The following is a 21407-nucleotide window of genomic DNA, read 5'->3' as shown; positions in this document are numbered from 1 at the left end:
TTACTATGTCTCAAAGTACAATCTTATATAATAGCAGTCTAGCAGCTGTTAAAAAAAATAGACTCATGCATACATACTAACATGACAAAAAGATGCTCATGATATATTACTAATTGAAAAAGCAACAGCTGTAAACATACAAATGTATTAAAAGCAATACATGAAAGTTCCAACCAAGTTCTTTCTCCAGGAAGATAGAGCAGACTTACTTTTCCCTATTCCTTCCATTAAGTACAACTAAAACCCCTGTAAATTATGTGTAAGTAAAATAAATATAAGAAGACTCTGAAAGGTAGAGAGAAAGCAGACTGGCTAGGTGCCTTAAGATGCAAGCAATAATGTGGTGATAAGTCCCTTGTGTCCTTTTGTCTTTTATATCCTGGCAATCCAGAAATGCCAATGGGCACAGATTTTTTTTTTTTTTTAAAAGCCCCAGGAAAAGCTTACTGTCTTTATTCAAAGGACAAGGAAAGGGGCAGCCCAGCAAGACAGAAAACTTTGAGGCAATAACAACTCTATTCTAACCAAACATCACAGAAAAATCCTGAGGTATTTATTCCTACCCACACCAGCAGAGACTGAGTGCGGAGCCCAGACTTCCACTCTAGCTAACGTGTAACAAGTTTCCCCAAATTCCTCTCCTCATTTTCTCATGGTGTTAGAGAAACAAAATAGGGATAAAGCACTTTCATCCTCACTGGGAGGTAATGATGCCCCCTTTGGTATTAGTGGAGACCATATGGGAAGCTTGGACTTCCAGCCCCATCCAGGAATAATGGAGCATCCCTCCCTCTCTCTGATGGATGGCATCAGAGGAGGCTCAGTGGAGAGTCAGGACTTTTACCACTCTCCAGGCGTAATAAAGCTGTCTTCCCCTGTGGCATCAGTGGAGATCATGTGGTGAGCAGTAATAAGGCGCTTCTACTGTTCTACCCAGGACATTATCACGGGACGACATTATCTGGGGGAGCTGGAACTCCTACCCTTACACAGCAGAAATGACTGCTCCCAACAGATATCAACAGAGGTTGAATTCTATCCCCACCTGGCAGTAACAAAGTTGCATTTCTAATTTCTCTTGCTGGTGTGGCATCAGGGAAAGCCAGCTAAAACAAGTTTAAATAAGATCTAGAGTCTCATGACATAATACCTTAGATAAGTAGGCTTCAATAAAAATAATTCATCATATCAAAAGCCAGAAAGATCTCAAAGTAAACTAAGAGAGACAATTAACAAATGTTAACACTGAGATGAGAGAGATGTTAAAACTGTCTGACAAATTTGTTTTATTTCTTAAGGGATAGAGTCTCACTATACTGGCCAGGCTGGCCTTGAACTTCTGGGCTCAAGCAATCTTCCTGCCTCAGCCATCTGACTAGCCAGGACTATAGGTACATGTGACTACACACAGGTGAGATCATTATCTTAAAATACACATTGTAAAAATGTTTTAAGGACCCATTATGAACATGTTAGAAACAAAAGAATATAAGGACACCTCAGACAAAAAAAAAAAGAGAAAAGAAAAAAGAATATACAAAGAGCCTATTTGAAATTTTAGAACTGAAAAAATATAATAACAAATCAATAGATGGTTTCAAGAGAAAAAATGGAAAGGATAGAAAAAAGAATTGGTAAACTGAAAGACAGAATAATAGAAGTTACCCAATCTGAACAAGATAGAGAAAACTGTCTGAAAAAAGAAATGAGCAGCCCTTGGGGACCTATGGAAATATAACAAAAGATCTAACATTTGTGTCACTGGAGTCTCAAATGATGGGGAAAGATGAAAGAGCTGAAGAAGTATTCAGAGAAATAATGACTGAAAATGTCACGCATTTGCCAAAAAGCATGAACCTACAGATTTAAGAAGTTGATCAAATCTCAAACATGATAAACCTAAAGAAATCCATGTGAAGATACGACATAGTCAAACTTCTAAAAATGGATGACAAAGAAAAAAAATCTTAGCAGCAGTCAGAAGAAAAAAAAAAAAAAGACACCTTACCAACAGGGAAAAAACGCATAAAATGACAGCAGAATTCATGCAGGCTGACAGGAAGTGGTACATCTTTTTAAAAAAATGTTTTATTTTCATTTCTGAGGTACATGTGAAGTTTTGCTACATAGGTAAACACGTGCCATGGTGGTTCGCTGCACCTATCAACTCATCACCTAGGTATTAAGCCCAGCATGCATTAGCTATTTTCCCTAATTCTCTCCCTTTCCCCACCCCACCCACAAGCAGGACCACTACTCCATACCCCCCGCCCCCGACAGGCTCCAGGCCCTGCTCTTCTCCCTGTGTCCACGTGTTCTCATTTTTCAGCTCCCACTTACAAGCGAGAACATGCGGTATTTGGTTTTCTGTTCCTGCATTAGTTTGCTGAGGATAATGGCTTCCAGCTTCATCTATGTCCCTGCAAAGAACATGATCTCATTCCTTTTTACGGTTGCATATATATGGGAAGTGGTACAACAGCTTTCAAGTACTGAAAGAACTGTCACTCCAGAATCCTATTCCCAGGGAAAATATCCCTCTGTAATGAAGGGAAATCAAGACATTCTCAGATAAATGAAAAGTGATCAAATTTGTAGTCAGCAGATCTACCATGAAGAATGGCTAAGGGAAGTTCTCTAAGCAAAAAGAAAATGATGAAAGAAGCAAACTTGGAGCATCAGAAAGGATGAACACGATAAACAAAAATATGAGTTCCAATTATAAACATGGTATTACCATTTATTGTGAAACTTAATCATATATTTATATATATGCATCCTTCAGAGATGTTGGGGGTTCAGTTTCAGACCACTACAATAAAGTGAATATAGCAATCAAGCAACTCATATAAATTTTTTTGTTTCCCACTGCATATAAAATTTATCTTTATGCTATACTGTAGTCATTTAAGCATACAATAGCATATGTCTAAAAGATGTACATACCTTTATTTAAAAACACTTTATTGCTAAAAAAGGCAAGTGACCATCTGAGCCTTCGGCAAGTCATAATCTTTTTGCTGGCAGAGGGTCTTACCTTAATGTTGATAGCTGCTGACTGAACAGGGTGGTAGTTGCTGAAGGTTGCAGTGATTGTGGCAATTTCTTAAAACAAGACAACAATAATGTTTGCCACATTCATTGACTCTTCCTTTCATGAAAAGTATCTATGTAGCATGTGATGTTGTTTGACAGCATTTTACCCACAGCAGAACTTTCAAAATTGAAGTCAGTTCTCTTGAACCCTTCCACTGCTTTATCAACTATATTTACGTAATAGTCTAAGTCTTTTGTTGTCATTTTAACACCATTCACAGCATCTTCACTAGGAATAGATCTCATCTCAGGAAACTATTTTCTTTGCTAATCCATAAGAAGCAACTCCTCATCCATTTAAGTTTGATCATGAGAATGCAGCCATTCAGTCACGTCTTCAGGTTCCACTTCTAATTCTAGTTCTCTTGCTATTTCCACTACTTCTACAGTCACTTCCTCAATTGAGGTCTTGAATCCCTCAAAATCATCCATAAGGGTTGGAATCAACTGTTTCCAAATTCTTGTTAACATTGGCATGCTGTCTTACCATGAATAATAAATGTTCTTAACGATATCTAGAATGACGAATCCTTTTCAGAAGGTTTTTAAATTAACTTTGCCTGGATCCATTAGAGTAATCACTATCTATGGCAGATATAGCATCACAAAATATATTTCTTAAATAATAAGACTTGAAAGTTGAAAGTACTCCTTGATCCATGGGCTACAGAATGGATGTTGTGTTAGCAGGCATGAAAACAACATTCATCATCTTGTACATCTCTCTTAGAGGCCTTGAGTGACCAGGTCCATTGCCAATGAGCAGTGACATTTTGAAAGTGTCTTTTTTTCTGAGCAATAGCTCTCAATGGTGGGTTTAACCTTTTTCTCATTTAGAACAAAAAAGGGCAGCTTGTTGCCAGTACTCATTTAATTTTACATAAACATGCTCTTTGAGGCCGAAGCAAATCTGACTGCTTTTCAGTGTGAAAATAAAATATAAAACTGTTCTTAGAGTTATTTCTAAACAGAACTAACATTAGAATCATCCAAATCATCAGAGTCATCTATTTTGGAAAAATCAGATTCATCAGATGAAACTTCGGCCAACAATTATGAAAAAGATGGTAACATCATGCATAGAAATGTTATGCTTTCTAGGATTTGATATTTTTAGTGATCAAGAATTACTATGTTTTGTAAGTGGAAATACCACTACTAAAAAAGAATGCTATAGAATGATGATGTCTTTTGTTTCCAAAGTCAACATACTAGAGCAACGTGAAAATAATAATAAAAGTGAGATATTTCATGGCAAAGTTATCTCAGGTTAAATTCTGCAGCTGCCAAGTGCTGCCAGTGAGTACTCTTGGGGCAAATGGGAAAAGGGTTAAAATATTCAGTAAATCATGCTCTAAACAGACGTGCTGTCATCCAGGCTTTGTTGTTTCATTTTTAGAGCACAGGCAGAGTAGACTGAGTGTAATTCTTAAGGGTCCTAGGGTTTTTGGAGTGGTAAATGAGCACTGGCTTTGACTTAAAATCACCAGTTGCTTTAGCCCCTGACTAGAGTCAGCCTGGCCTTTAAAGCTTTGAAGTCAGGCATTGATTTCTCCTTTTTCACTATGAAAGTCCTATATGGCATCATCTTCTAATAGAATGGTGTTTTATCTACATTAAAAATCTGTTGCGTAGTGTAGCCACCTTCATCAGTGTTCTTAGCTAGATCTGGATAACTTATTACAGCCTCTACATCAGCATTTGCTACTTTACCTTGTATCTTATGTTATGAAAATAGCTTCTTTGCTTCAACTTCATGAAGGAAACTTCATGAAGCTAGCTAGGAAAAGAAGTTTGAAGCTAGCTACTTCACCAGGGGTAGATCCCGCCTCAAGAAACTACTTTTGGCTGGGCACAGTGGCTCACACCTGTAATCTCAGCACTTTGGGAAGCTGAGGCAGGCTAATGACTTGAGGCCAGGAGTTCAAGACCAATCTTGCCAACATGGTGAAACTCTGTCTTTGCCAAAAATACAAAATTAGTGCGAGGTGATGGCATCATCTGTAATCCCAGCTACTTGGGAGGCTGAGGCAGGAGAATTGCTTGAACCTAGGAGGCAGAGGTTGTAGTGAGCCAAGATTGTGTCAGTCTACTCCAGTCTTGGTGACAGAGCAAAACTCCATCTCAAAACAAACAAACAAACAAACAAAGACTGACTTTCTTTGCTAATCTATAAGAAGCAACTCCTCATCCATGCAGTTTTATTATGAGATTGCAGTAATTCAGTCACATCTCTGCTAGCTTTGAACTTTTCTTCCACAGCTTTCTCACCGGCTCTCATCCTTTATAGAATCGAAGAGAGTTAGGGCCTTGATCTGGATTAGACATTGGCTTAATAGGAATGTTGTGGCTGCTTTAATCTTTTATTCAGACCACTAAAACTTTCTCCATATCAGCAATAAGGTTACTTTCTCTTTCTTATCATTCATGTATTCAATGAAGTAGCACTTCTAATTTCTTTCAATGTCTTGTCCTTTGCATTCACAATAGGCTGTTTGGCACAAAAGGTCTAGCTTTCAGCCTGTCTTGGCTTTTGACATGCCTTCCTCACTAAGCTAATTGTTTCTAGCTTTTGATTTAAAGTGAGAGATGTGTGACTCTCCCTTTCACTTGAACACTAGAGACCATTGTAGGGTCATTAGTTGGCCTAACTTCAATATTATTGTCTCGGAGAAGAGGGAGGCCCAAAGAGGAGAGAGATGGGAGAATGGCTGTCGGTGGAGCAGACAGAGCACACACATTTATCAGTTAAGTTTGCTGTCATGTATGGGTGCAGTTTGTGGTGCTCCCAGAACAACTGCATAGCAACATCAAAGATCACTGATTACAGATCCAACAGATATAATAATAAAAATGTTTGAAATATTGTGAGAATTACTAAAATGTGCCACACATACACACGGTGAACACAAGCTGTTGGAAAAACTGTGCCGATAAACTTGCTTGATGAAGGTTTACAAACCTTCAATTTGTAAAATACACGATATCTGTGAAGTGCAGTAAAATAAGTGAAATAAAATGAGGTATGCCTGTAGATACCTCTGCCCTCAACATTAGAGACACAGACATTCACATACATGGGATCACAGCAAACTAGTATGAAAGCCAGTGTCAGGGTAGGAAAATGTGAACTGTAATTGATAAACTGCTTGAGGCTAGATGTGCAGATGTCTGAGAGTTAAAAACTCCAGAGGCATCCAGTCACAGGGTGGAGGGGCACATCTTTTGTGAGTTTTACCTCTAGGAGCTCAACCAGGTTCTTGGAGTAAATATCTGAGAGAAATCCCATCATGCGAAATGTTTGCAATCTATGCATCTGGCAAAGTTCTAATATCCAGCATCTATAAGGAACTTAAACAAACTTACAGGAAAAAACAAACAGCCCCATTAAACAGTGGACAACGTACATCAACAGACACTTCTCAAAAGAAGACATAGATGCAGCCAAAAAACATATAAAAAAAGCTAAACATTACTGATTAATAGAGAAATGCAAATCAAAAGCACAATGTGAAACCATCTCATGCCATTTAGAATGGCTATTATTATTACTATTATTACTGTTATTATTTTTTTGAAACAGAGTTTCACTCTTGTTGTCCAGGTTGGAGTGCAATGGCATGATCTCCACTTACTGTCACCTCTGCCTCCCGGGTTAAAGAGATTCTCCTGCCTCAGCCTCCCAAATAGCTGGGATTACAGGCGTGTGCAAGCACGCCTGGCTAATTTTGTATTTTTTGTAGAAATGGGGTTTTATCATATTGGTCAGGCTGGTCTCAGGCTGGATCACCTCAAATGATCCACCTGCCTCGGCCTCCCAAAGTGCTGGGATTACAGGTGTGAGCCACTGTACCCATCCTAGAATGGCTATTATTAAAAAGTCAAAAAAAAAAACCCCAAAAAACTACAGGTGCTGGCAAGGTTGTGGAGAAAAAGGAATGCTTTTACATTGTTGGTGGGAGTGTGAATTAGTTCAATCATTGTGGAAAGCAGTTTGGTGATTCCCTAAAGAGCTAAAAACAGAACTACCATTTGACCCAGCAATTCCATTACTGGGTATATACCTAAAGAAATAGAAGTCATTCTATTATAAAGACACATGCATATGTATGTTCATTGCAGCGTTATTCAAAATAGCAAAGACATGTAACCCATCTAAAAGCCCACCAATGGTAGACTGGATAAAGAAAATGTGGTACAGTCTGGTTGTGGTGGCTCACGCCTGTAATCCCAGCACTTTGGGAGTCCAAGGTGGGTGGATCACAAGGTCAAGAGATGGAGACCATCCTGGCCAACATAGTGAAACCCTATCTCTACTAAAAATAAAATAAAAATAAAATTAGCCGGGTGTGGTGGCATGCACCTGTAGTCCCAGCTACTCGGGAGGCTGAGGCAGAATTGCGTGAACCCGGCAGGCGGAGGTTGCAGTGAGCAGAGGTCATGCCACTGCACTCCAGCCTGGTGCCAGAGCGAGAATCTGTCTTAAAAAAAAAAAAAAGAAAATGTGATACATATGCACCATGGAATAGTATGCAGCCATAAAAAAGGAATGAGATTATAAGCTTTGCAGAAACGTGGCTGGAGCTGGAGGCAATTTTCCTTAGTAAACTAATGCAGGAACAGAAAACCAAATACTGTGTGCTCTCACTTATAAGTGGGAGCTAAATGATGAGAACACATGGACACATGGTGGGGAACCACACACACAAGAGCCTGCTGGAGGGTGGGGAGTGGGAGGAGAGAGAGGGTCAAGAAGAATAGCTAGTGGATGCTGGGCTGAATACCTGGGTGATGTGATGATCTGTGCAGCAACCCACCATGGCACACGTTTACCTATGTAACAAACCCACACATCCTGCACATGCGTCCCTGAACTTAAGAGTTGGAAATGAAAAAAAAAAAAATCACATTTAAAAAAAAAAGAAAGAAAGAAATTCCCTCATGTTTCTGGCAGGGGAGGGGAAAAGAAACCACTCTGAAATAGGCAAGAGCACTGCTCTTCCTAAGAAGAAGCCAGGAGAGTTAACCAGAGCCTAACCTGCTAGAGTTTTGTCAGAGCCTAATAGACCTGGGGGAAGGGAAATATCAACTCCAGCTGGCTCTGGCCTTTCACTGGGAGAAGGAAAAACCCAACTCTAGGGCACTCTGCCAACCTGTATCACCTAACAGGGGGAGAAAAAACTGAGAAACACTTATGAAGCTTACAATTCAAAGGCATAGGCTCATTAAAAGACTGAGTCCTAATCCTAGGACAATAGAGCATTTTCCCTCCTGCTGCACCATACCACATTACTTAGGGCCAATTTACCTTTGTCCTAGTTCCTTTTAACCACTGCATCATGTCCAGCTATCAAGAAAAAATTGTGAGGCATACTAAAAGGTAAAAAATACAATCTGAAGAGACAGAGCAAGCAGTACAACCAGACATGGGACGGATATTGAAATTATCGGACAGGGATTTAGAACAACGATGATTAATATGTGAAAGGCTCTAATGGATAAAATGGACAGCATGCAGAAACAGTTGGGCAATGTAAGCAGAGATATGGAAAGCCAAAGAAAGAAGCAAAAAGAAATGCATTATAAAAAATCAGCACACTATAACAGAGATGAAGAATGCCTTTGATAGACACTAGTAGATTGGACACAGCTGAGGAAAGTATCTCTGAGCTTGAGGGTACCTCAATAGAAACCTCTGAAACTGAAAAGAGAATAAAGACTGGAAAAGCAACATAATACCCAAGAACCACGGCACAGCTACAAAAGGAGTACCATGTGTGCAATGGGAATACCAGAAGGTAAGAGAGGGAGAAAGGAACAGAAGAAATATTTGTGTGTGTGTGTATATATATATATATATATAATTGCACTTTAGGTTCTGGGGTACATGTGCAGAACATGCAGGATTGTTGCATAGGTACATACATGGCAATGTGGTTTGCTGCCTCCATCCCTGTCACCTATATCTGGCATTTCTCCCCATGTTATCCCTCCTCAACTCCCTATCCCCCCACTGTCCCTCCCCTAGTCCCCCGAAACAGACTCCAGTGTGTGATGCTCCCCTCCCTGTGTCCCAGAAGAAGTATTTGAAAGAATAATGACAGAATTTCCCCAAATAAATGTCACACACCAAACTTTAGATGTAGGAAACTCAGAAAACACTAAGCAGGATAAATATCAAAAAATTATACTGAGGCATGTCATTTTAAAACCATAGAAAATTAAAGATAAAGAAGAATATAGAAAGAAGCCAGAAGGAAAGAAAAACTCACTTTACCTATAGAGAAGCAAAGATAAGAATTACATTTGACTTCTCAGAAAACTACGCAAGCAAGAGGAGAATGGAGTGAAACATATGAGAAAACCCCTACCAACCTAGAATTCTGTACTCTGTGAAATTATCCTGCAAAAGTGAAGGAGAAATAAAGACTTTCTCAGACAAATAAATATCGAGAAAATTTGTTGTCAGTAGTCTTGCCTTGTAAGAAATATTAAAAGAAGTTATTTAGAGAGAAGAAAAATAACATAGGTCAGAAACTCTGATCTACCTAAAAAAAAGAGCACGGAAGAAGGAATGATTGAAGGTAAAATAAAAACTTTCATTTTTCTTGGCTGGGTGTGGTGGCTCACACCTGTAATCCCAGCACTTTGGGAGGCTGACGGGGGCAGATTGCCTGAGGTCAGGAGTTCAAGACCAGTTTGGCCAATATGGTGAAAACCCGTCTCTACTAAAAATAAAAAAAATTAAAAAAAAAAAAATTAGTTGGGCCTAGTGGCATGTGCCTGAAATCCCAGCTACTGAGGAGGCTGAGGCAGGGGAATTGCTTGAACCAGGGAGGTGGTGGTTGCAGTGAGCCGAGATCATGCCACTGCACTCCAGACTGGGCGACAGAGGGAGATTCCGTCTCAAAAAAACAAAGCGAAAAAACAAGTAAACAACAAAAAAAACCTTTTTATTATTCTTAATTGATCTAACAGATAACAGTTTGTTCAAAATAGTAATAGCAACAATGTATTTAATTATGTATGCCTATGTGTATATAATATATATGCTTTTGTATGCTCATGTATAAGTAAAATGAATGACAGCAATGTCACAAGGGATGGAAGGGAGGAATTAGAAGGGAGGAATGGATTGTTATTACAAGGTGCTCACATTTCCCATGAAATGGTATAGTGTTAATTGAAAGTGGGCTTAGATTAGTTGTAAATGTGTCTTGCAAAATCTAGGGCAACTACTGAAATAAGTTAAAAAAAAAAAAAAGAAATGGCATAAAGGTAGTGTTAAGAAGTTTGGAGGGGGATAGCAAAATAACTAAATAAAAGAGTTGGAAAATGATTGTTTTTGGAAAGTGGGAGTTGGTGAAAGGCTGGGGACTGTTGCTTTCCCTGAGACCAATTTATGAAACTATTTTCTTTTTCCATGTACTATATACATGTGTAACTTGGAGAAATGTAAAATTAAATAACAAACAATGAAATGGATAAAAACAATCATATTTATGTTAAGACCCAGGTCTGACTTTTTTTGAGTCAGAAACTTCTCTTACATCAGTAACTTATGGCCAAATGCTAATTTGTATAGCACATAGTCTGGTGATTAATATTTTGATTAAAAAACATAAATGATTGAAATTATGCCCAAACTTTAGTATATTTAAGAGTATTTTTTAAACTACATGATAAGTTTCTCTAGAAAAGATGAGAAAGTTTTCAGCTCGTTAGAGAAAGAAATAATTGAAGATAAGACTACCATTTGCTTCTACATGATAGCCATGCTTTACTTGGCAATGTCCAGAAACTTACCTAAACAGAAGAGCATCATCTGTGAGAAATTTTGGCAAATTGGAGTCTTGTAAAGCTCTTATCAACACCACATCTTCATTTAGGTTTGGGTTTTCTCTTTTTAAAGATCTAAATTCAAAGGAATATTTTGGATAATATCACAAGAATATAAGGTTGAACGTGATTTTCTAAACCTGTGGGAAGGGCAGAGCCCTTCCTCTGAGGATTCCTGCTAGAAGGAGAGGATCATTTTCCCTTGTGTGCTCAGCGTTCATCTCCATCAGAGCACACTGACAAAGCCTGCAATGGCTATGGAGCCTTAAGGAGAATGACAAGGACATCTTCTCAACACACTCCCCAATCCCAATTTCATTCAACCTGAATTTATAGCTCCCTGAATACACCACAATGATTCCTATTCCTGTGATTTTCTTTTCTCTCTGCCTGGAATATCTTGCCTTGTTCTTTGCCTGCTCTTATTTCCCCTTCAAAACCCAGCCTAGTGACTCCCTTCTCTAGAAAGCTCCTGTCCTCTATCCTTCTCAGTGAACCTCGGGTGGGTGCGGCCCTGTTGTTGCCCTCCCTGAATTGCAGCCTATGTGACTGCACACCGGTCTGTCTCTACGACCCACTGGACTGTGGCTGTGCTCCTTCAGTGCAAGTGTTATCCAAACTTCTTAGTATTCCTAGTCCTTAAATAGACATCCTGTAAAGAGGGGACATATTATATCTGAGAGGTTAAAAGAACAGTGAGTAGGAAACTGCAGGGAGATTTGTGCAGAACCCAGTGATACAGGAGCCAGGCAGAGGGTTCCTGGATGTGCAGAATCTGAGCCAATGAGCCAGGGCCTGAGAGGAAGGACTAGAGAGAAAATAGGTCATCTCAGAGGCTCTGAACAAGTTGGGGGATTCCAGATATAGTAGTTTGAAGAAGTTATAAAGAGAAAAGTTGGGGCCTGAAAAGAGGAAAGACTGTTTATTAGACACTAGAAAGAAGCTTAGGCTTGGACCCCATTACAAAGACAAAGGTGAAATCTAAGACATAAGCTGCACTGAATTGAAATGAAGTTTCTTTACACTCCTGAGGCTTTCTCAGGCAACATGTATGACTGGCCTTGTTGCATATGCATAACAGACAGTGTGACTTTTAAGTCTAGTCACACCAACTTATGGTGGTAAAGGCTTTGTACACAAAAACCTAATGTCTGAATTTGAGTTCAGGGGAAGTGAATGTTATCCAAAGCCTAGTTGGGGATCAGTTTCCATTGAGGATAACCATGTGAGGATTCACAGTAAAGAACTATCATGGGATGAGGGGAGAGAACCTGTGTCGCTTTGTCATGGGAGTGTCAAGATAAGAATGATGACAACAGCAGCAGCCAACATTTATTAATCACTTGCTGTGTGCCAGGCATCTCTCTGAGAGCCTTTCCTGAGTTACCCATTTAATGTGTTTGATCACATGGTTTGGGATTTCACTCTTGACTGCTTTGGTTTCTTACCCAGCCATGACCAGGACAGACTTCATAGCTCTCATGCCAAAGTCGTAGTGATCTTGCTGAGACAGCTGCTCACTGCAAAGCTTATACATCTGAGTCATTTTTCTTGCTAATGTTTTACTGGATTCAAATCCTTCTGAATATAGAATTACCTAGAATAGAAAAAATAATGCAATGCTTATTATATTGAATTGATATCAATGTATCTGCATGATACCAACATATTCAAAATTGACTTTAAGCATTATACCTTCCCAAGTTGTTATGTCATTTAATAAAGAAACATAAAGATTGAAGGGAAAAAGGCTTTCTGTGCCATAGGAAACTAGAAGGCAGAATATTGTATGGGGTATACCTAGGCACTGATTCTGTTTTCCTTCTACAGATGAAGATGTAGCTTTGGGGACATTTGGTTCAAGGAGCAGAAGAGCTCAGTTTTTGAAAATGTTCCTGTCATGAAAGTTTGATGGTGTTATTAGGCCCAAGTACAAAAGCAAGAATTGAGCTTCTCTGATCTGACAGGAGCGCCACCCTAGTGGACAGTGATTGCCACCAGCTCCCTTAGTTTCCCTAGGAGTCAAGGGAAGCCATGCAGATTGTCAGCCTCTCCTCTGCCTTTCTTCTGACAAGTTTCTGCATCCTTGGTTACATTAATCAGATGATGCTTAGTGTCTTTGACAGTGAAGCTGGCTGTGGACCTTTTTTCTATTTATAATCTGCCTGAAAAACTGCAGTTGGCTTTAGATGTGGAATTTGGAATAAGGCAGAGTTCTTACTGGTGTCTGTTTTGTTTTCTGCTCTATCCCTGCTGACTAGGATAGTGCTCTGCACACAGTAGGTGATTAAAAAAATTTACTGACAGGCCAGGTGCAGTGGCTCATGCCTGTAATCCCAGCATTTTGGGAGGCCGAGGTGGGTGGATTACTTGAGGTCAAGAATTCGAGAGCAGCCTGACCAACATGGTGAAACCATCTCTACTAAAAATATAAAAAATTAGCCGGGCTTGGTGAAAGGAGCCTATAATCCTAGCTACTTGGGAGGCTGAGGCAGGAGAATGGCTTGAACCTGGGAGGAGGAGGTTTCAGTGAGCCAAGATCGTGCCATTGTACTCCAGCCTGGGCGACAGAGCCAGACTCCGTCTCAAAGAAAAAAAAAATTTTGATGACAGAATCTAATTCATTTAAACTCTAAAAGTAGTAAGAACAGCACTCGAAGACTAGACTTTTAAATTTGTCCCATCTATTACTGAGTGATATAACAATAGGACAAAGCACGAGGTGTGGACAATATGTTGGACTGGGCTCTAAACCTGTTTTTTTTTCTTACCAGGTTGGGACAATGAGCAAGTCATTTATTGTTCCTGTTTGTAGAGAGGGTCAAGATACTACCTGCCTTAACTGCCTCCCAACCCCACCATGCCAACAGTGGGTATGGGGGACCCCTGAGTTGCTGTAAGCATTATTCTAATTGATATAGTTTGGATGTTTATCCCTATCCAAGTCTCACATTGGATTATAATTCCCAGTGCTGAAGGTGGGGGCTGATGGGAGGTGTTCGGGTCATAGGGGTGGATCCTCGATCCCCCATGGCTTAGTGCTGCTTTGCAATAGTGAGTGAGTTCTCCTGCAATCTGGTCATTTAAAAGTGTGGGGCACCCCCCACCCACTCTTTCTCTCTCATTCCTGTTTTTGCCATGTGCAGTGCCTGCTCCCGCTTCACCTTCCACCATGAGTAAAAGCTCCTTAAGGCCACCCTAGAAGCCTAGCAGATGCCAGTACCACACTTTCTGTACAGCCTGCAGAGCCATGAGCCAATTAAACCTCTTTTTTTTAATAAATTACCCAGTCTCAGGTACTTCTTTATGGCAATGCAAGAAAGACCGAATACACTAATATAGGTTGTAATTTTTCTAATGATAGGCTTTGGCACAATCTATTCTTAAGCAATTACTTTTATTTCACCTAGAAGAATATTTAAAATTAGCTGTTATCACAGGAATTTATTAGCTAAAGGAGTGATCTGTGCTTTCTGAGAAATTCCATCCTAAAGGGGTAGTGTCCCTTGTTATGAAATGCAGCACTGAGCATACAAGGGGCTTTCTGGAGTCCTAACAACGCCTTATATTTTGGTCTTGGTGGTCACATAGATGAATACATGCATAAGAATTCACTGAGCTGCACCCTTATGAGCTGTGCTCTTTATTGTATATAAATTATAACCTAATAAAAAGTGCCATGAAAAATATGCATAAAATGTATCTGGATGCAGTCGCATGTGCCTGTAGTCCCAGCTACTTAGAGGCTGAGGTGGGAGGACTGCTTGAGCTTCATTTGGTTCCAACCTGGGCAGCATAGTGAGACCCGGTTTCTTTCTTTTTTTTTTTTTTAAAGTACAACATTTAAATATATCAATTCTTTTTTTAAAAATTATTTTATTTTTAACTAATTAAATATTTATTTATTTATTTTGTGACTACATTATGGGACTGGCTAATTTTTATATTTTTGGTAGAGATGGGATTCCACCATATTACCCAGGTTGTTCTCTAACTCCTGGGCTCAAGCCATCCTCCCACTTTGGCCTCCCAAAGTGCTGGGATTATAGGTCTGAGCCACTGTGCTTGGCTAAACACATCAATTTTTGGCTAGCATTTAAATTCTTGGCTATGTAAACCCAGTTTAAATAGAAAGATGACTAATTAGATACAGAAAAAACAAACACAATTATAAAGAATTAATTTGTTAATGGTTACTATTTTTCAACTAAGTTGATACAGACTTATAAACCATCTCCACCTATCATAGTGAGGCTTCTACTCAACATTCCTTGACTCCAGTAAAAAATAATGTGCAAAGAGAAATAAAAATAATCTGTGTTTTTGTAACCAATTCGGACATTTCAATTCCTAGAGAGGAACTGAAAAACCCCAATGAACTGGTTAATTAAATTCATTGATTCTTTCCGGTTTTAGGGGCCTATTATATTCCATATGCCATTCTGGGTATTATGGATATAGCAGTGAACAACAAACATGCAGAACTTAACATTCCACGTCGCAACAATCATATCCACACTTATTAATGGATAACCATTACTAGGGGCATTCATAACGGAAACTTTCTACCTTGATAGAGTTGAATGGTAAATAAAAGAAAGAAGTTTACATTTCTGCTGCTTCATAATGTGATGCTCACCTCTGCAATCAAGGCATAATTTGGAACCATCATCGCAAATGGTCTAAACAGGGCTTTCAAATTATCAGGCAATTCGGTTCTGCCTGCATAACCAGGATTCATCGTGATGAAGGCTGCGCAAGTCACCACCAACTTTATTTCCCGCCCCTCAAACATGAATCTAGAGAGCTGTTCAAAGATAAAGTATAAGTTAACACTCCTCCAGACACTTGTAAAACTTTTGACCTAATTATTACTTGAATACGAGACACATGTAATGAAGCACTGAAGCAAAGACTACTGAATCCTGCTGCTGCACAACAGGGAACATTTCTGATTCTGTCCTGCCTACTTCACATCTCTTCTGGGCTCAGTGTTTCCTGATTTCTGCCTCTCTGCATCTGCCTTGCCCAAATTGTCTCTTCCTTCCTGGCCAAGTCCTAAGATCTTCTAGGCCTGAACATTTGCTGAGACTTTTTATTTCAACTTTCTAATTTTTTTTGTTGTTGTTGTTTTGTTTTTGAGACAGGGTTTTGCTTTGTTTCCTATGCTGGAGTGCAAGTGGCATGATCAGAGCTCACTGCAGCCTTGACATCTTAGGCTCAAGCAATCCTCCTACCTCAGCCTGCCCAGTAGCTGGGACCACAGGCATGCCCTGCCATGCCCTGCTAATTTTCTATTCATCTTAGATTTCCTGACCATTAAACCTTCTCCAGTCCCACTTTCTGGTATTCCCCAAGAAATTCCAACCTAATCTTAGTTCTTGAGTTGTTGAGGCCCCACTGTCACAGTTTTTGTCATCTCCCCTCCACTTTTACTCAACAGCAAACACTTGTTGAGCACCTGTTGCAGGTGAGGCACTAGGTGAGGCATGGAGGCACACAGCTGAAGGATCCTCACTCTTGAGCCCTCCAGAAACTCCCAGGCTTGCTGTCTGCAATCAACCTGGAAACCATGATCACAAAGTGCAACATACGCTACAGTGCAGGTGTGTGCAAAGCCTATGGGGGTAGCAGGCAACCTGCTTGGGATCTGAAGAAGGAAGAAGGATGTTTCAGGTAGGAGAACAGGGGCACCATTCCAGGAAAAGGGAGCAGGAGCAAGAAATCACTGGGCGTTCCGGAAATGACCAGCAATTCACTTTGCTAAAGGGCAAAGTTCCAGAAAGTATAGTTAGGCTGGGCCTAAGCATCTTGATTGTTTACTGCTAATCTAAAACTAAGGAATTTAGATTTTGTCCCATGTTTTGGGGGAAGCAGAGAAGACTCCTAAGTAGATCGATAGAATTAAAGTTGGCAGCGAAGAGGTTAGACAGGCTACAGACAGGGATACCAGTGAGGAACGATCACTGGGGACATGAGAGCCAGAATTCAAGAGGTGTAAGTGGGGAGAAGCATCTCACAGATAAAATTAACAGGATTTGGTGATGGCTTAGATTCTGGGACTGATAGTGATGGGTCAATTCCAAGGTGAGTTCTAGGTTTCTAGTTGGGCCACTAGATGAGGGTGCTATTAACAGGAATGAGGAACACAGGGGAAGACCAAGATGGAGTAGGGTGATGTGCCACAGCCTGGAGGAGAGAATGTGTGGTGCAACTGGAGACCATTTCTGCTGCTGCTGAATGGCTGTTTGTGCTAGCGAACCTCTCCATTTCTGTGGTTTAGTTTATCTATGCCAGGGGATATACCCTACTCCAGCTGTCTCATTTGGCACTGGCAGCTTGAGGATGAGGCTGGTTATCCGCAGATGCTCTCCTATCTTCCTCCGCCCTCATATGGCTGTTCTCTAGTGACAAAGCTTCAATCCTGCCTCTGCCTCTACTGTCTCTGGTCCCTGTCCCCTTACTCCATACACTTTGCTCTCAGTGAATTGCTCAGCCAGATGATAATCACTTGCATAATACGGACTATGCTATCTCTGTATTTAAAGATCTTGTATTTAACATAGGCCTCCCCAGAGTATGCGGGAACAGGAGAGAGTACAGATAAGGGAGCTTAGATTTTAGGATCTGATAAATTTTGGTGTCCGTGAAAATATTTTTTAACTTTGAATTATTTCCACCTATTACGTTGGGGGAAATGACATAGGCTTCATATAGGTTTGGTGTAAGATGAAATATGTGTGAGCACATACCACAATGACTTACACAATTTAGCAGCTCACTAAAGTCCAAGTCATGATTTCTTTTTATTTGTTCTATAACTTGCTTTTTTGCAGAGGCGATAATCAAAATATTTAACAATTCTTACCAGGGTGCCTTCCAATGAGATAGCCTCTGCCTCTGAAGCTAGAGCTGAGTCTAGAGTCCTCCAAGCTATGCTAGGATGAACTCTTATTGGTGTACCCAGGGGAGGTCTGAGGCTCTTCTGAAAGGACCAAGGGAGTAGTGGGGGCCCTCACAGGGCTTGGAGCAGTGCTGTTTTGGTTTGCAGAGGCTGAACACCAGTGCTGCCCATTGTGACCAGATCTCAGAAGGTCAACACAGAGTGGTAGAGACTTGGTCCCAACCTTCACTGCCATCAGTTTCTGAATATGAAAACCCCTCTCTAGAGACATGTTTATAAGGGGCTAAAACAAATTTTAAGTAACAGGACCACTCAGTATCTTCATCTGACCTCATTCTCTTTAGATTTTCCAGTCCAGTTAGTTCTGGAGAGCCAAGGTACCCTTGAGATCCCGTAATCTGTGTAGCTATTCCTCCCTAACTTTTTTAGTACCTCTTTCCTAAAATGTCACTTCCTGTGAGTTAATTGCAAACTTAAGGACTGCTACCATGATAGTCGATTGCCCAATGCCTTACCTTTGCCGCTTTGGCATTCCTAATGGTAATGAGTTGCTGTGCAATGACGGATAGAACTTCTATGTCAATTCGATTAAATTCATCAAAGCAGCACCAGGCCCCTGACTGTGCCAAGCCACTGAAGAAGCGCCCCATCATCTGAAATCAAAATAAAGCAGTTCAACTTTGTATTGCGTAGTTCAACTCCTTCAAAAATTAAATTTTGAGCTGAAATGTAAAAAAAGGTGGTATCTACAAATACGCAATAGTTTTATGTGAATATTGGACTCTGCCAGAAGTAAACACTTTTCTACATGAGGAAATATCTTTTTGAGTCTAAGTGATTTGAATCTGTTTTATTTTTAAATAAAATGACAATCTGACCAATTTTCCTTCTTGTTTATAAACTCCACTCACCTATGTAAATATGTAATAGACACCCAAATAATCTAACACATGGAATGTACAAACTTAAGGACTTTAAAAAAACTTGAAAAATTTTACTAATGGAAGATTTCATTATCTTTAGAAGGTATTCTAGAAGGCAGACACACACAAGAACTACTGAGCAGAAGGCATAGCAGCGCAGATTATGGCAATGATTCTTAATTTCTTCTACAGCAGAATCCTAATGGTGGAGGAAAATAAGTATGTACCATCTAAAGTGTTGCATTTCTTTTGGGGACTTGAGATATTGGTTAAGCATGTGTACAAATCTTGCATTATACCACAGATCTATCTCTTTAACAATAGAACTAATGGTTTTAAAATTTCAAGGTGGTCAACTGAACTACTTCCTCCCCTTCCTCTGATTCCCACAAAACACAGAGAGACTGATAGATCGGCGTCTCTCTCTCTCCTTTTCTGTGTCCACACTTAATACCTGTACTTGCTTGATAAAAACATAATGGAAAGGGAAACCAGCAGGAAGGAAGTTTTGGATAAAAAGCTGGAATAGGCTAGGCACAGTGGCTCACACTTGTAATCCCAGCACTTTGGGAGGCTGAAGTGGGCAGATCACGAAGTCAAGAGATGGAGACCATCCTGGCCAACATGGAAACCCCGTCTCTACTAAAAATTCAAAAATTATATGGGTGTGGTGGTACGCACCTGTGGGACTACGTGGGACATGTGAAGCCTGCTGGCCACACATTCTGTACTTCCACAGAGCTCTTGGTAGTTCTTTCATTCAAGGAAGGGCCATTTGGGTGAAACAAGCTGTTTATACTAATTAAATTAGTTCTTCATCTATACTTATAAACCAAAATAAGTAAGATTCAAGAAAGAGAAGGAATGAGAAGAATGAACTAATGAGGAACTTTAGAGAAAGTGGAGATAATGTAGAAGACAAAATAATTTTACAAAATTCAAATGGAATTCTCAGAGAGATTTGGGAGGGAAACACATTTCTAAAATAAAACAAGATACTCTATAAAAGGAATTAGTCAGAGATAAGAAATAGTCCCAGGAAATTAGTAATAACATAGCCAAGAGAAGAGAAATGGAATGAATGGATGGAATGATAGCACGGGCAGGACTAAAGACCAAGTTGGTATTCTGTACAACAAAGCTGAGGAACGCTTCCATGTTGTGAAGGAATGGTCTTCATACTTAGGATACATGTAAGCCCTGGCATACATGCAGACTTCCCAAGGGATACTTAAGAACAAACAGTTTTAAAGGAAATAACAGAGAAAATTCCAGATCTTGATCTGTGATACAGACTCTTTGCTAATATTTTTCTCTCTGAGAACATGTCTGTGGTCATGCTGGTTCTTGATTTCCATTTGCCCTTCAAAAATGACCCTCTTTCTCTGCCAATCCTGGCTGTGCAGTTTGTGCCTGGCTGTGGAGGAGAGTGGGGGGTTTGAAATCCAGCCCTGACATGGCTGGTGAGTTGGTGTACATGTGCCACATGCATAGAGGCTCAGTAGATGATACTAGCAGCTTTGCTCTTATCCAAACCAAATCTTGCTATGGACCATTGCCCCAGATGCAAAAACCTCCAGGGTGCCAAAGGAGCAGTTCCAAACATTGATCAGGAACACAGGAAGGCTTGCAATGACTGACTGGCTAACAAATACTTTCTCAAGTCAAGTAATTTCCAATTCTTTGTTTTCAGCAAACGTGAAGGACAGAGTCAATGCCTACAGGTCAAAGATAACCAGAAACACACCTGTAGTCAAACACAGTTGAGTTTACCACTTGTTCCAGTAAGGGAGACCACACACTGGGGAACCAAGGATTCTCTCAGTAAAAGGACATTAGGAGGATTTGGGCTTTTGTTAGAAAATTCTGGGGAAGGGTCAGTGAAGAAAGGTTTTGCTTTGTTAATTTTTGAGAGCTACTGTAACAAATTGCCATAAACTGAATGGCTTAAAGCAGCAGCAATTTATTATCCAACAGTTCTAGAGGCTAGAAGTCTGAAATCAAGGTATCAGCAAAGCCATGCTTGATCTGAAGGCTCTTGGGGAGGATTCTTCCTTGTCTCTTGGTAGCTCCTAGTGGTTGCTGGCAACCCTTGGGATTCCTTAGCTTCTTGTACTGCATCACTCTGATTTCTACCTCCTGTATACTGTCACTTGGCCATCTTCTCTGTGTGTCTATATCCACATTTTTCTCTTCTTATAAAGGCACTAGTTATTGGATTAGGGCCGATACAATTCCAGTATGACCTCATTTTAAACATCAGAATCTTTACAAATATAAAGACTCAAATTAGGTAACATTCACAGATACTAGGCATGAGGACTTGAGCATATTTTGAGGGAACACAATTCAACCCACAACACTGTGGATTAGGTGCCGGTAGGATATCATAATAATATTACATAGAAGGCTGATGGATAGCTGGCTGAGGCTGTCATTGGTAAAGGTGAAGCAGTTACACAGGTTAGCCGGGAGAGGGGGATGCTAGATTATTTTTGTGGTTTGGGCAGAATTCTTGTGTGTTCTCAGACACGATTATGGCATCTCATTCCATAATGGATGCATTGTGACCTGGTCTGTAGTTGGTGGTCTGTGAAATTGTTTGTGTTCAACTGGAGAAGCAAATAGTCTGAGACAGGTCAGCT

The 21407-nt window shown here is 40.1% G+C and overlaps 1 protein-coding gene across 17 annotated transcripts in view; it reads right to left on the bottom strand.

Annotated features, from left to right (window-relative positions):
- Window positions 1–21407, bottom strand: part of DNAH6 (dynein axonemal heavy chain 6) — a 359634-nt gene that overhangs the window by 171800 nt on the left and 166427 nt on the right. For all 17 annotated transcript variants that reach the window (XR_010343231.1, XR_010343232.1, XR_010343233.1 and 14 more), the window contains 4 exons: window positions 18355–18492; window positions 15575–15742; window positions 12384–12532; window positions 10903–11010 (listed from right to left, as the gene is read on the bottom strand). Coding sequence is in view for 14 of the 17 variants with exons in the window: in XM_064377854.1 (XP_064233924.1) it covers window positions 10903–11010; window positions 12384–12532; window positions 15575–15742; window positions 18355–18492 (563 nt within the window). In the remaining 3 variants the exon portion in view is untranslated. The remainder of the gene's footprint in view (window positions 1–10902; window positions 11011–12383; window positions 12533–15574; window positions 15743–18354; window positions 18493–21407) is intronic.

This window comes from Aotus nancymaae, unplaced genomic scaffold (assembly GCF_030222135.1).
Source record: "Aotus nancymaae isolate 86718 unplaced genomic scaffold, 86718_ANA_hifiasm-v0.15.2.pri h1tg000017l, whole genome shotgun sequence".
Lineage (NCBI taxonomy): Eukaryota > Metazoa > Chordata > Mammalia > Primates > Aotidae > Aotus > Aotus nancymaae.
Note: the sequence above shows the minus strand (reverse complement) of the source record. Positions and strands in the feature narration are given on the sequence as shown.